This window comes from Melospiza melodia, chromosome 3, assembly GCF_035770615.1.
Source record: "Melospiza melodia melodia isolate bMelMel2 chromosome 3, bMelMel2.pri, whole genome shotgun sequence".
NCBI lineage: Eukaryota > Metazoa > Chordata > Aves > Passeriformes > Passerellidae > Melospiza > Melospiza melodia.
In genome coordinates, this window is record NC_086196.1 from 35,429,002 (window position 1) to 35,443,582 (window position 14,581).

The following is a 14,581-nucleotide window of genomic DNA, read 5'->3' on the forward strand; positions in this document are numbered from 1 at the left end:
GCGGTGCCCGGGAGGGGCGGGGAGAGGCGGCAGCGGCGGCGGGCAGGGCGCTGCCCCCCTTGGCCGCTCCTTATCAGCCCGGTTTGATGCTGCAAGGCGTGTCCGGGGATCTGCTCATGTGATGGAGCAAGAGGCAGGCGGGCGGGGGGACCAGGGGAGGAGGTGATTTTCCTCGCTGCTCTCGCTCGCGCTTTTTTTTTTTTCCCTTCCCTTTCCCCCCCCTTTTTTTTTTTTAAATTTCCCCCTCTCGCGCCCTAAAGGAGTTTGCAGAGAGCCGGGCTCCTTCATTCCCGGCTGTGCCGCCGCCGCCGCCCACCGCCAGCCCCCGCCCGCGGCTCCGTACGGCCGCGGGGCAGCGCCATGGGCGCCGGCAGCTCCGCCGAGCCGGCCGCCCCGCAGGACGGGGCCGGGGCCGCCACCGAGCCCCCCAGCACTCCCCCGGAGCCGCTGCCCGCAGAAGACGCGGCGGAGCCCCAGCCACCGGCGGAGCCCGCCAAGGTAAGGCAGGGGCGGCGGGAGGGACGCGAGGCGGCGGCTCCCGCCGCACCCCCGGGCCGGGGAAACTTTCCCGCCGCGGCTGCGGCCACCTGCCGCAGCGCTGGGCACCCCCCGGAACGGGCGCGGAGCCGGGGCGCGGCGGGGCCGGGACTGCGCCACGGCCGGCGCCGCAGTCATAAAACTCCCGCCGGCGGCAGCAGCGGCGGGGCGGGGGGCGAGGGCGGCTGCGGGGGCGCCGCCGCTTTTGTGCGCGGCCGGGGCGAGAGGAGCCGCACCCACCCGCGGCGAGGTCTGCGCCAAGGAGCCTCCTGACTGCGGTCCTGCGGCCGGATCGCCGCGGCTCCCGCGGCTCTCCGCAGCCCCCCCGCTCCATCCTCTCCCCTCCCGAGGGAGCAGGTGGGAGGCGCGTCGGGGCGCGGCTCGGCAGTGCCTTCGGCTGGGCGCCAGCCGCGCTGTGCCCCCTCTCCCGCCCCGTCCGCACCCCGCGGCTCGGCTCGGCTCACCTGAGCCGCCGCCCCTCGCCGGCCGCCCGGGAAAGGGGCGGCGGTGTCGGCGGCGAGGGCTGGAGCCATGCCTGTGGTGCGGCCCGCTGTCGCACCGCATAGGGGGCAAAGGGGGAGGGACTCCGAACTCCCAGCCCGTGGGGAGAGAAGGAGCTCTAGGTATGTGTGATTTAAAATAAAGACGTTGAAGAATTGAAAGAAATTCTTTTAAAACATGTCTGGTGTTTAAAAATAGATTATGAATGAAGCCATTTATCCCTCTGGAATAGGCGCGTTTAGGGGATTTTGGGACTGAAAGGGAGGTTATGTGCATCTGTGTGTTTACATAGCGTGGCTTTCGGGAGTTAGTGAGGGGAGAAATAATGCCACGTTCTGCCGAGATCCCCTTCTTTGGGCTCTTCGGAGTTTGGGTGCTCAGAGCAGGGAGACTCCGAAGTTTCTGTGACTGGTGCGTGGGTGTATTAGAGCTTGAGAACCGGTTATGACTTTGTTTCTTTGACCTTGTGGTTCAGATTTAACTTTCAAGTTGAATTTCCCATAGTTCCTGGCTGCCACTAGACCTCCTTGGGCGTGTTTTGACAGATTTGAAAACCACATTGCGAATGAACTTTAAATTAATTAAGATGTATTTTTTTTTTTAACTAAATAAGCATTGGGGGTTGATGTTGGTTCACAAAGTATTTAGCAGTTTTGTCGGGCAGTTTTAGAATTCAGATGCTGACGTTTAGAAAAGCGGGAATTTATATCAGGCAGGCATTTGGCTATTGTGGTTGTTTAAAATTTAAGATAATGCGACTTTGAAGAAGGGACATAATATTCATAGCCATGTTTATCCAGTTATGGGAACTAAGGCCTTCTAAAAAAAGGAAATCACAGTAATACTGTTCTCAAGTGCAGATTATTATTAATACTGTGTTTTATGTCTTCTGAGCTTTAGGAAAAATGTCTTCTAGTAGATTTTTGCCTGATTATTCAAGTAGAACTGTTTAAAATTCGGGAGGTTCTATTACCATTTCGCTGCTATAAGAAGTTGTATTATTGCTGTTCTCATAAAACAGCTGGTTTTGCCTTCCATTACATTGCATAAAAAAATCAGTTTTAATGAAGTTTAGTCATACTTTTTTTGTGTCTCATTTAGTCTGTCTTACTAAAGTAAAGTAACTCTATGCAGATTTGTGACACAGTTTTTCATCATTATTCCTTCCAGCTCTTTGAATTTGAAAATTACCAGGTCTTGCAATGCCCCTGGAGAAATCTGTCAGACAGCTAATATATTTGTGGAAGATAGGGAATCTTTTGGAGGGTGGTCTTCTATCTTGCATTTTCCAAATTAAAATGCTTATTACAACCTTTTTAGAAGAAAAAACTTTGGAAAATTACTTCAGTGGAATCCATCTTGAGTGAGCCTTGGCAAGGCAATTACAAATAAACCATCTAAGCAACTAGTCTTGTACAGGATATAAAATCCCAGAGAAGTTGTGCTTTCTTTTGTGATGTGAAATCCTTGAAATATTTAATTAAATTTCTTTCATGATGTAGCTGCATTTTTTACAAGATGATAAACCTTTTTGCCTTTTCTTCTAGAAAGGAAAAAATTTATAGTCATTAAGCTGTTTTGTTACTCACGTGTGACTCTTTGGCCAGGTACCAGTTTTTGACGTCCTGGTTAAAAAAAGGGAGGGTGTATGTTTCAGTGTTGCTCACTTCTACAGCCTAGGGACCTTGGAAAGCACTTGGTCTGCAGAGCTTTGGGCCCTGGCTTGTGAGCACGGTGGGTTAAATGTGGGCTCCTGTGGTGAGTACCTCAGCTGTTGACCCATCTTCTCAAAAGTTCCTCATAAAGCAGCTCCAAAGTTTCCAGCTTGCCACAGTAGTAGGACTTGAAATGGGCAGATTTCTTTACTGTAGCAGACAAGACTTAAACTCCTCCTCAGTGGAGGAGCTGCTCCTTATCTTGCATAGCCACCACTGTGGGAAGCCACCTCTGCAGGGAGGTGTGGGAGATCCTGGTGGTACTAATCCATTCAGCTGCCTGAACTGAATTAATCAGATCTGTGAATTGACACCTGAGGTCCTGCTGAAACCAAGAGGCAGGGTAAGGTTCTACAGAAGGCTGATTTTTGTGATGGAGTTACCTCCTTGCTGTTGCAGCAGCAATGCTTTTTTTCTCCTTCCTTTTCTTCCTCCCCTGTTGTTCTTTGTTTTGCTTTAGATGACACAGTCTCACTTGGCTGTGTTGTGTCCTAACCTTGCCTTTCTGTAAGCAGATTAAACTCACTAACCCTTCAGGAAACTGAAATTTATTCTTGCTGGACCATTTTCCTGATCTGCTTGTGAGTTCATTTGACTCCTACATTGGAGAGGTGAGACCAAGAACCAGGACAAGGCAAGCATTTGCAGCAGGGCAGGAGGGGAAATGAAAAAAACTTCTCCTGTTGGTAGCAGTGAGCTGGTGGAAACTCATTGAAACTTCAGGGGCAGAGTGTTCTGAACAGCATGGAGGCCTGAAGCTTTGCCTGAGAAGGATTTATTAGATTTACTAGCGCTAGAAGTAGGAACAAGATCTTTTTGGCCTTGAAGAAGGCCAAACGAAACTTTGATGTCCTGAACTGACAAAAGCCATGGAGATGTCTGGTGAGGTGGTTCATGTGCTCCTGTCTCCTCCCCAGCGCACCTGCATCTTCTCCTTTATTGCATCTGGCACGGTGTGAGCTCATTCAAGGAGCTAAGTCCCTGGAAAACTGTTCCAGTTCTTTGGCAAAGTCATTCTCCACTGACTGAGCGAGATGTGTTAGCCTCTGGGACTCAGCAGAAGCTGCAGGTACAGGGGAGCAGGCAGGATCTTGTGTCCGGAGTTGGACAAGAAGCTGGGTCACCCTTGTGTTGGTGGCAGCATGTGACTGGATTGGTTTGGGCATCTCCATTTTGTGAGCACCTTCTCTGTTCATAGCAGTGATGTGGCTCTCACCCAACTTCCAATTTTGATGCTAAGCATTGGAGAGATGGAAAAAAATGCCAGCATGGTGCCCTCCCACAAGACGGAAGGTGACTTCAAGCCAGGATAGCAGTGTCGTCCTACCAGCGTTGCAGCTAACAGTGACAATCACACATGTGCCACTTCTATTTTATTTAGAAGTTTGAGGTGCCAGCTTTAATACAGGTTTTTTTCCATGGCCTTGTGGAAGGAGCCAAGCTCTGTTGGAGCAGCTACCTGAAACAGAGTAGGGAAACTTCCAGAGAGAGAATCTGGAAAAATACGAGCATGCTAATAAGCTATTTTTGCTTGGTTTGTCAGAGATAATATTTTCATGGGGATTGATGTCTTGAAGATGTGGTGTGGTGGATTGCTGGCATGCAAGGGCCCCCGCTTGAGCAGCAAGTCATTCACGCAGTGTTTTCGTGATGGTTCCCATTTCTAAGTAGTAACTTGATTATGCTACCTGTGTTGTAATGAGAGCAAGTGTGGGCTAGACAGTAAATATTTGGAACTGTCTCTTCTAAAGGGCTTACCAGCTGAGATGTCAGAGTGTCTTATTGTCCGAGTACCTGACAAATAACAGCTGGGGCAGACTTACATCTGCTGCTTAAACAACTGCGTTCTGGTGAGGGAGCTGAGTCAGCCTGAAAATACTACGTTAGCAGTGGTGAAACGAAGCTTAGACGAGGAAAGTCCCTAGACTGTGTCTCTGAGAGCCCAGTTTGACATTTGGTCTCAGGCTGCAGGGTTCCCCTGGTTCAGCAGGGTCTGATTCCCATTAGATACTTCTTTTCCATCTGGGGAGGAAGAGACTGGTACAACTCAGTGGTAAGGTTTGGAGGGCTGACCATGCCTGTGGAGTGGCTGGGGTGAAAGAATAAAAATGTGTAATTGAAAAAATGCACAATGGAAATTGGTGTCGTAGCGGCACCAAAAGCGTGAAATAGCCCCCTGGTAGAGGAGATAAGAGGGAGGTGGTGGAGGGAGTGGCCGGGCACTTTGAAAGCGGAGGCAATTAGCTTGTGTTTGATGTGGTGGAGGCTAAAGAGATGCAAAGAGGATCGTCGGGACTTTGAAAGTGCTCCAGGTTGGAAATGCAAGCCTGGGTGTGGTTGCTGAGAGGAGAGGAAAGTGCTGCGTGCTCAGCCCTTGTTCTGACTGGTGCTTAGAGCCTGGCTGAGCTGTACCTGTGCAATGCTTCCATGAGGGGCTGTCTGAAAGAGCTGAAAGGTAGGAGACCTGGGAAGGAGCTCCATTGGGATCAAACTTCAGAATAGCAGACTGGGGGTGGTGTTTCTTTCACAGGTTGCAAAAAGAGATCACAGGGATGAATTGGGTGTAGAAACTTTTTGGTGTTTTGACTGTTTTGTTTTATCCATTTGGATTTCGAGGGTAGTCATCCATAAGGAGGTGTCACAGTGAAATCAAGCTGAGAACTGGGGGAGAATAGGGTAAATGAGGAGCTGAAAGGTGTTCTTGAAAGCAAGTTCTTGGCTCTGTCTGCAGGAGGCAGAAATAAGGTAATGAAGTTAAGTGTGCTGTTATGTGCCTTACAGAGGAAGGGCCTTGTGTTTTCTTCACCTGGAACTTGCAGTATCCCACAAGCCTCTAATGTTTAGCTAATGCAAAACAAGACAAACTGCTGTGAACAAAGAGTTGGAATGATCCAATTTTTTTCTTTTCCCAAGTGTTGGTGTTTGAAGTTCTTTTTAATGAAGCAGCATGTGCTAAAGGCAGACCCCCTGAGCACAGCAACAGTCTTTCCCAGAGTTTCAAAATCAAACTTCAGGAAAAATATTAGGGACCATTATGTTAGTTTGCTCAGTTGTTCAGACAGCTGGATCTGGCTATTTTAGTAATCTAATGTAGAATCAGTGTAGCAGGATTAACAGAATGAAGCAAAATTAACTCTGGTACGTTTGGGCCTGGTGTGAGGAATCCCTGGAATGGTTTGGGTCTGGTACAAGGAATGTTGGGAATGATGGTGATAGCTGGTGGGGGAAGAGGCTGGGTGCTGTGAACCCCTCAGGAATGGTGCCTGAAGGAAGCATCCACTAATGTACAGTGAGATCTGGGACCTGCAGTCCATCCACATCTCATGCAATTTGTCTGTTAATTTATCCATTTTCAATTTTGTGTGCGTTTTATGGGATCTAACAGTTGGGCCTGCTGCTGGATGCACGATGGAGCAGAAGCTGCTCTTGGTTAGAGTGATGTGGGCAACAAGCCCTGTGCGTTTTAGTCTCATTAGCTGGGTGTCTGCCCTTTGCTTCCATCTTTGTGGTGAATGTGAGGCAAATATTAAAAAAATATATGCAGGATGTACAGTAGTGGCGTGACAGAAACTGGAGTGTTGCTTTGCTAATGGCCCTTTGTTTTGGGAATGAAGAAGCTGAAAGATCAGTGAACTGGATAACCAGTTCCCCTTGGTTTCTCCCATGTTCATGAGACAACACATTCATAAATTAATAATCAAAAGAGTGTAATGAATGTGTGCCACAAAAAACTGATAAATGTTGGTAAACCTGCCAAATGTAATGTCTCATTACTTGTAGATAAATGCGTAAAGATGAACAGAGAGATTCCTAATACTGTTAATTTTTGTCTTTTTAAATTTTGTTTTCACCTATCTCTCTAAACTCTGTTGTATTTGTCTAAGCTTCACAACTATTCTCAATGGAATTAAGAGCACTGCTCACCAAATTAGATATAATTGGACTAAACTGCAGTTTAGATCCCTTCAGAGAAATGAAGCAGTTAATGTGAAGGAAAACTGAAATTAGTTTCTTTTGAGGACTAATGCAGTGGGACAGACTGCACTGACCCTCGTAAAGAGCCTGAGCAACTTTTTTTAGAACAAATTTTTTTTTCTTTATTTAAACTAATGATACTGTTATGTCTCCTTTCACTTTACAAACTCCCCAAAGGTTTCTTCTCCTTTGCATGTTTTAATTTGGAAAAAATACTATTGTTTTATTAGTTTTGATTATTCAATTATTTAAAGCAGAACACTTGATTTGAAAATCTAAGTTTGCCTTCCCAAGGCCAAGAATCACATCAAACTCTTTCCCAAGAGACTGGGGTAAAAAGGTAGGGTTATATTGTAAGTCTGGTCAGATTTGAAAATACTGAGGTTTTTCCATGTATTTACATTTTTTACTCAGTTGTGACAGATGGATCCTGTTTCCAAAACTGAATTTATGTACAAGGTGAACAGGGATTATAATTATACTGGCTGGTTGTAAAAACTGCCTATAGTCTTACATTTAGTGATGTTTTGTATTTAATTATGTTTTTCATACTCATAGGTATTGCAGATTTAACAGATCCAAAGGGTTATCTGCTGGACCATGTGACTTCTGAATTTTGGTCTGAAATCCCCAATCTTTAGGATTATATAAAGTCACTGTTTTCCTGAATGCACCAAAACTATAGAATAAATTCAGAGCTGGGGTAATAGCAAGTACTACCATTGTTAATATTTTATCATAACAGTCTGTGCTTGATTTAAAACGGAGCCAAGCTGTATTGCCTTGAGGTACCAAGCTCCTTTGTACTCTGGTTCTTTGCAGAGCCCACTGGTGCTTATCAGGCACATGGTTGACTGTGTCTGTACATGTGTGTCCATACATGGGACTGGCTTTAAAATGGTGTGCTGCTCAGGGAAGGTTTGGAAAGAAAGGCAGAGAAATCTTTGAATAACGTGAGGAATGCTAAGATATTCAGTGCTGTTGCCTTTCTTGTGACTTGAAAGAATCTTTGGTACTAATTCTGAGTGTCATCTTGAAATAGTCATCCATGGCTTTTTCTTCAGATAGACAAATTTCCTGAGAGCCAGTCAAGTCAAGGTTGTTCTTGTGTTTGCAGGACTAGCAGGTGTCTTTCAAGAATGAATCATTACAACTTATTATTTATTAAAAAATTAGTAAAGGTCCTCTACTGAATTTGTGCTGAAGAATCTTAAAGCCCTTTCAGAATCAGGTTGTAGTTTTCTATGTCTTGATTTTCTCGATTGTTTTTAATTGGTTACTCCCATTCAGCTAATGCTGTGTGCAACTGCAGAGGAGCTTCCCAGGGTTTACGTGCCTTTGTTCAGTAGTGTGGTGTCTTTATCCCTCCTGAGTTCCCGTGTTTTAGATTTATGGGAAGGATGATGTGAGAAGCGGGAATGTAATCTGAGTGTTGAGCCATTCCGTATTTCTTCTATTTAATATCTGGTCTCAGCATGTGAAAACTCTAAAGCCAAGTTATTCCATCTGTGGTATTGGCAGTGGAGCAGAATGGGATCCTTTTTCGTGAGGTGGATTATGTGGCTGTGAAAGGCAGCTTTGAGGAGCGCAACAACGCCGGGTGGAAACAATTTGGCTTAATTAAGGGCTTCTGAACTGAAAATTGGGAACCTGAATGCACACACTTCATTGCCTGTGGAAGTGGGGTACGGCGCTTCTCCCAGATCTCCCCCAGCATGTGAGAAGAATCTGATGATTAAGAGGAAAGCCCTTTTCCTGGCACTCTGTCTGCTGATTTGAAATTCTGTTGCAGCAGGCTAATTACTAGTAAAAATAAATAAATAGATTTCCCCATTCAGTTTTATGTGGGTGGGGGAAGGGGCTGGAAGAGAATCATCAGGAATGTGGCATCTTCCTGATCCCAGTTTGGTGCTTCAGGCATGTGGTTGTTAGATCCCATCTTTGGGTGTAATGTATCTGTGGTACCTTTGATTAATTAACAGGGCTTCAGTGGCAGTATTTTGGGAGTACAGACAAATCATAAGACAATGATACGTAATTAAAGTTTGCTGTTCCACCAGAGGAACTTCAAACCTTCGCTTCAGGAATAATGGGTAATTAGTTGAAATGGTTTCTGTTGGAAGGTAATAGGTTCAGTTGGAGAACTAGTTCATTAAAGGGTAATCAATAAATTAAAGGGTAATTAAGTATCTTATAATGACCACAACACGTTCCATGCTTTAAAAAAAATGCTTGTGAAAGTATATTTCTTTTAATAGGGAAAGTCAATGCAATTTCTGGAAATAATTAGAATGTGTCAAGTGTGGAAGCTGAAAAACAGATTCTTCTTTTTGCATATATTAGCAAATCTAGAAAAAATATTTCAAATGCTTTGAGTCCCAAAGAATTGTAAAGCTCTTTCCTCCTGTAAGAATAGTTTCTACCTAGTAACAGAGGTCCAAAAATTCTAGTTTTAATCTCAGTTTCACTGCATTTCCTCATGGGAAATTCATATGTCTTCTGCTTTGTGTCCCAAATAGTTCAGTGTCTTTGTAGTTGTATTGTTGATGATGATAAGATAAGCACATCAGTAGAGGAGCAATACCAAAAGCTGTATTGTAGAGAGGATTCATTCATATATCAGAGCAGTTGTGCCAGACACTTTGAATGAAGAATTTCTTCCCATCAGCTAGATTCACCTTATCCTTTTCCTTCATGGAAGAAATCAATTTCTACACAAGGTTATAGGCCATGGTCTGTAAGACCTGCTTCTTCTGTGTATTTCATGCAGGAGAGCAGAAAGATAAATAATCCCAGATTATGTGTTTTGGGTTTTTTTTTTCGTCACAGAAGTACTTTTATTTAATAAAGTTAAAATGGCTTGCATGTATATATTCAAAATGAGAGTGAAAGAACAATATTCTGTAGGAGTTGGGGGGGGAATCCAGCCTAATAACTGACATTTTCTTTTTCTTTCCTTCTCTCCTTATCTTTCTGTACTACTATCCTTCAATCAATATTTGACCACACAGGCTTTAAATGCAAGTTTGCCAGTACCTGATGTTGGTGAAGACAGTTTGAAGGATGATGCCTCACCACAGGAGCCACTGCAGCTGGGAGCTGTTACAGCATCCAAGGAATCGGGTGGGCAGCAGTCAGAGGTGGCTTCACCGCTCCAAGAACCACCCGGAGAGCAAACAGAGGCTGCTGGAGCAAATGGTGAGTACAAACCCCTGCTCAGTGCACATGCCTTAGAGGCCTGCATGCTGAATGGGATGAGGAGTAGAAATGGGGATTGACTAGCTGTGTGCTGCTGAACAGGTATTACTCAAGTGATCTGTTGTTGCTCAGGTGCTTCTTGGGCACTGTTTTGTGGGAGATGTTTTCTCTGTAGGAGAGAGTTCATATGACAAGTGGCTTGTGGACTGAAGGTGTTGGTGTCAGTGGTGGACATCCACTTGTTAGGAACAGCTCAGTTTCCACTTCTTGTGTTATGCCTGCTGCATAGGCCTGTCCCTTCCTTCATAAGGCAGAAATCCTTTTTATGTTAATTCATCAGTGGTATTAATGATAAATGATTCAGTACTCATAGAAAGGGACAGGCTGCTAATCCTTTGGTTTTACCTGATGAAAGTTCCCTTTCCTACAGCTTTTAATCGGATTTGCATTGGGACCACAAAACCTTTCTCATCATAGGCATGCCAGTGTGTTCTGTCTTGGGACTGTCTCCCTTGCCTTGCTGCACAGTCAGGAATGTGCTGTTCTTTCTCCTGTGTGATCTGGCAGCCCACCTTTCCTGCTCTCATCAGCCTCTTCTTGCTTCCCTCTGTTCCTGTTCACAGGCGTGTGTTGAGAGATCTGCTTCAGCAGTCCTGCTCCCTGCTGACTTCTTGGCAGGATGGCAAGAGGGAGGGCTTTTCATTCAGAGCAGGCATCTAATGCTGCTGGTGGTGAGCTGGGAAGGGATGGTGACAGGGTACAAGGCACTGTCTTCAGTATCAGCCTGTAGAGTGCCTTAAAGGCACGTGTGTGACCCGTGGTGTACTCTAGGGTTTGAATCCTGGTAAAAGCAATTCTTTGTCACATCTTCACATTAATTCCCAGTAAAAGGCTACCATATCTTATCCTGAGCCTTTGTGCCTTTTTTTTTTTAAATCATATCAGTAGAGACTTCTGCCACTATAAAAACAGAATGCAACTTGTTTTATCTTTCATGAAACTCCACTTCTCTAAAATTTTACTCTTAAGTGGACAGGGATTGGGGGGAGGATACTCGCTAAACACTGTCACAAAGGAGAAGAAAATACTTGATGTTTGGAAGTAGTGTCAGAAGATTTCATGTTGATGTTTGGAATTAGTGTCAGAAGATTTTGTGTTGATATTCAGCTTCTCGATCAAGTAAAAGAAAAGGCCATCAAAAGGGCATGAGTTCCAAGCCAATAGTCAAAGATTATAATTATTTTTGAAGAATCCTGAGTAGTTTCAATTGTTCGGAAATCACATTCCTAGGATATGTAATGAAGAGGTGAGAAGCTTCCTCTGAGTGCAGGTAATTATGTGTAACCAGTTGCATGGCATGATGTGAACACACACAGCATTAGGAATCTGGATTTGAGTAGGCTGCCTGAAAAACCTTGACTTTGTCTTGAGAATCATCTCCCTGTGGTTGTGTGATGTTCCTATTCAGTGGAGCCAAGTCCACATGGTACCGTTGTTTATATGAAAGGGAAAACGGTACTATGTGTTTGCTCTTAAAGTGAAAAAATCCTTTTATGAAGATGATGCAGCGTGTATTTGCTGGTAATGATAGATGAAAGTGACATCATCTATAGACACAAATAAAACTTGCCCAGTTGAGCACTAAAAAGAGTTCTTCAAATAAAGGTCACGTTCAGATGTTTCTTTTTGTCCACTCCTCTGAACCTTAGAGAGTCTGGTCCACCTCATCTGTCCTTAGGCAGATGAATAAAGATGGAGAAGAGTTATCTCTTAGTTGCTTCATGCAGACAAATCTTTCCACATAGAAAAATCTCCCATTTTAGTGCTACACTTCATGTTCTACACTCATTGTTTATTTCACCTTGCTTGCAAGTCTAAACTCAGAAGTTAAGTGTTGTGTAAAGCAAGCACTGAAACAAAAGTGTTTGCCTTATGATTAAAAGTTTTTTGGTGTGGTTGATTCTTGTCATCATTATTTGAGTCTTGCATTCAAAAGACCACTTGAGAGATGACTTAGACTCATTAAAGTTGCCACTATAAAATGAAATTAACCAGATATTGTGGTAAATTGGCTGGGAAGTTGGCCAAGAGTCAGAGAGATGAAGGCTCAAAGTATCATCAGAACTTTGGAGACACTCAACATAATCAGCTGTAATCAAAAGAGAAATAGTGTTGCTATTATAGGAGGGCACCTGTATTAGATACCGAGCCTTTACATTTTATTTTATTATATTGCGTCCCTTTTTTACTATCAGTAGGAGCATTAAATTATTATACAAGTATCTGGAGTCTATGAAACTCCTGACAGCAGAATTTGAGGCAATTTATAAGTAATTAGGTTGTAGAGAATTCCAATTAAAAAAACCCTTCAGAGAAATGAAAACAAAACAAACCCAATCCAACCCCACAGTAACAGGCAAAGGAGCAAATATTTCAGTGTGGAAGAACAGAAGTGGTTTTTGTATGGTTTTGTTTATGAGGGACGAAATCCATGGGGCTTTTAAGCAGCATCTATTGAGGCTGGGTGCGGATGTCTTGTGGGAAGCTGCATCGGGCAGGAATTACAACAGCGGGAACTGAAGCGGGCGGCTGGTTCGGAAAGGGGCGGCTGGTTCGGAAGCGGCGGCCGGCGCTGTTCCCTTCCCGGGGCAGAGGGAGATGCTGAGGGCTCGGAGCGGCAGTTCCGAGGCGGACCCCGAGAGGCACCATCCTTGTGCCGGCCAGCGGTGGGAAGAGCCGGGCGGGCGGGGGGCGGTCTCGGGCGGGGCCCGGGGCTGTCCGGGACGGGGGGGAGCGGCCGTGGGGCTCGGGGGAGAGCCCAGCCCGCCGACGGGCAGACTTGCATCAGGCAGGCTCTCCGTCTGCAGTCCGTCCGTCCGTCCGTCCGTCCGTCCGTGCAGCCAGCCGGGTGCCAGGGGCTGGAAGCGCCGCTGCCGCCGGCTGGGGCTGCCCCGCGGCCCTGGGAGGAACCTCGGAGCGGGAGAGGGAGTCGGTGGTGCCGGTGTGGCTTCAGCCATGCTGGGGACAGTGACGATGGCGGGTAAGGCGGTGTGGCCCTGCCGGCACACGCGGTTTGCTCCCGGCTGTGCGGGCGGCAGCGGCGTCCCCGTGCCGGGGCTGGGCGGTGCGCCGCTGCCCGAGAGCCCCGGAGCGCCGAGCCCCCGGGGTGACCGGCTCTGGAATTCCTGGCAGGGCCTTGGGAGTTAAAAGGTCTGCCTTAAGTGTTTTTATCTCGGTGAGAACCGCTTCCAAGCGAACGCTGCTGGAACTTCAGGAAGTGTCATATCGCCTCAGTCGGACGTACGATGTGTGGTACCTGTGATACGGGGCTTTGTGAATGTGGAGGTGCTGGCTGGGTGTTTTTCTGCGGGATGGGGCTATGATCTGGTATCTGAAATTGGGGAATGGAAAGAAAAAGTAGTGACTGCACTGATGGTGCTATTTTACATCAGTCAGGCAATAAGGCAGTAAAATACCTTAAGAGCTAAATTTGGTGAAATTGGAAGGAATATGGAAGGTTAGCATCGTTTATATGTTGTAAAAATATTTGCATGAGAGAAATGAAGCTGTTGCTCTATTGCTGTTTTATCTTAACAAAGCGAAATTCAGAGGGGATTAGCACAGTGGCGAAGGGGAGTGTGTGTATGGGGGGCAGCGGGATCCCAGCCTGCAGTACCAAAAACTCAATGCTGTGTGTGCTGAACTCCACACATCTTACTTCAGGAATTAGCACACAAGCCACTGAAGCTGAGAGCTAATACTGTAAACTAATTGGACTTTCTGTAAAGATGACTTCTGGAGGAGCAAAGAATTAAAAGAAAAAACGTTTTTTCAAAAAACTTATGTCAAAGAAAGACAAACTTATGCCTTTCTCAGGGAGACAAAGTGCTATTATTAAATTTAAATAACCAAACCCCGGATTTTTAATGTTTTTTTTCCCCTAAAGATAGCTAATTTTCATCAGAATTTCTCTCAGATTGATGATATATGGCTCTAGCTATCTAGGAAATCTTTATTTCATTGTATTAGCAATTACTCTCTTGTATATTGTTTGCTAGAGCCAGTGAATGAATTCAACAAATAGGGGGAGTTTATTCATGCAAAATACTCCAACTTTACAATACATATGGACAACAAAGCCGTAGAAGTGCGGCTCCATTTGGAGCGGGCCCTGGGGAGGACTGTACGTGATTTGAATCAGTGAGTAGTCGAGGAGATATCCTACTGCTGTTTACAATAGGGTTTTCATTAAACTCGATGCTTAATGAGCTTATCACATGCTGAGTCTTTTTCCTCAAGGGCTCTCTATTTTTTTTATTTCCTTTTATTGTTAGCAATTAAAGGTTAAACTGTTTTTCAAAAGCAATGTCTTTGTAGGTTTGCAGAGTTTTGATTGCTTGAGGTTTTCTTATTTAATAATTCCTGTAGAAGAACCTTAGATTTTCACTGCAGCACAGCTGCTTCTACAGTACATTTCCCAAGAACTGCATTTAGCTTGTGGTATGTGTTACCATTTCTTGGAAGGGACAGGGAACTTCTGCTTATTGGTATGCAGGAGTGTATTAAGCTGTCATGTGTCTAATTAGTGCAGATGTAGCTTCATCTCCTTTGTGGTGAGTTTGTGATGTTTACATTAGGCTTTATGTGGTCGTTTT

General features: G+C 45.2%; 1 protein-coding gene across 2 annotated transcripts in view; it reads left to right on the forward strand.

Annotated features, from left to right (window-relative positions):
• Positions 1–360: 360 nt before the first annotated feature.
• Positions 361–14,581, forward strand: part of AKAP12 (A-kinase anchoring protein 12) — a 30,249-nt gene continuing 16,028 nt past the window's right edge. Inside the window, exons 1-2 of one of the 2 annotated variants that reach the window (XM_063151278.1) lie at positions 361–498; positions 9,740–9,926. In XM_063151278.1, coding sequence (XP_063007348.1) covers positions 361–498; positions 9,740–9,926 — 325 coding nt within the window. Of the gene's footprint in view, positions 499–9,739; positions 9,927–12,845; positions 12,967–14,581 lie in introns of those variants that run through there. The other variant, XM_063151279.1, reaches the window with a different exon arrangement.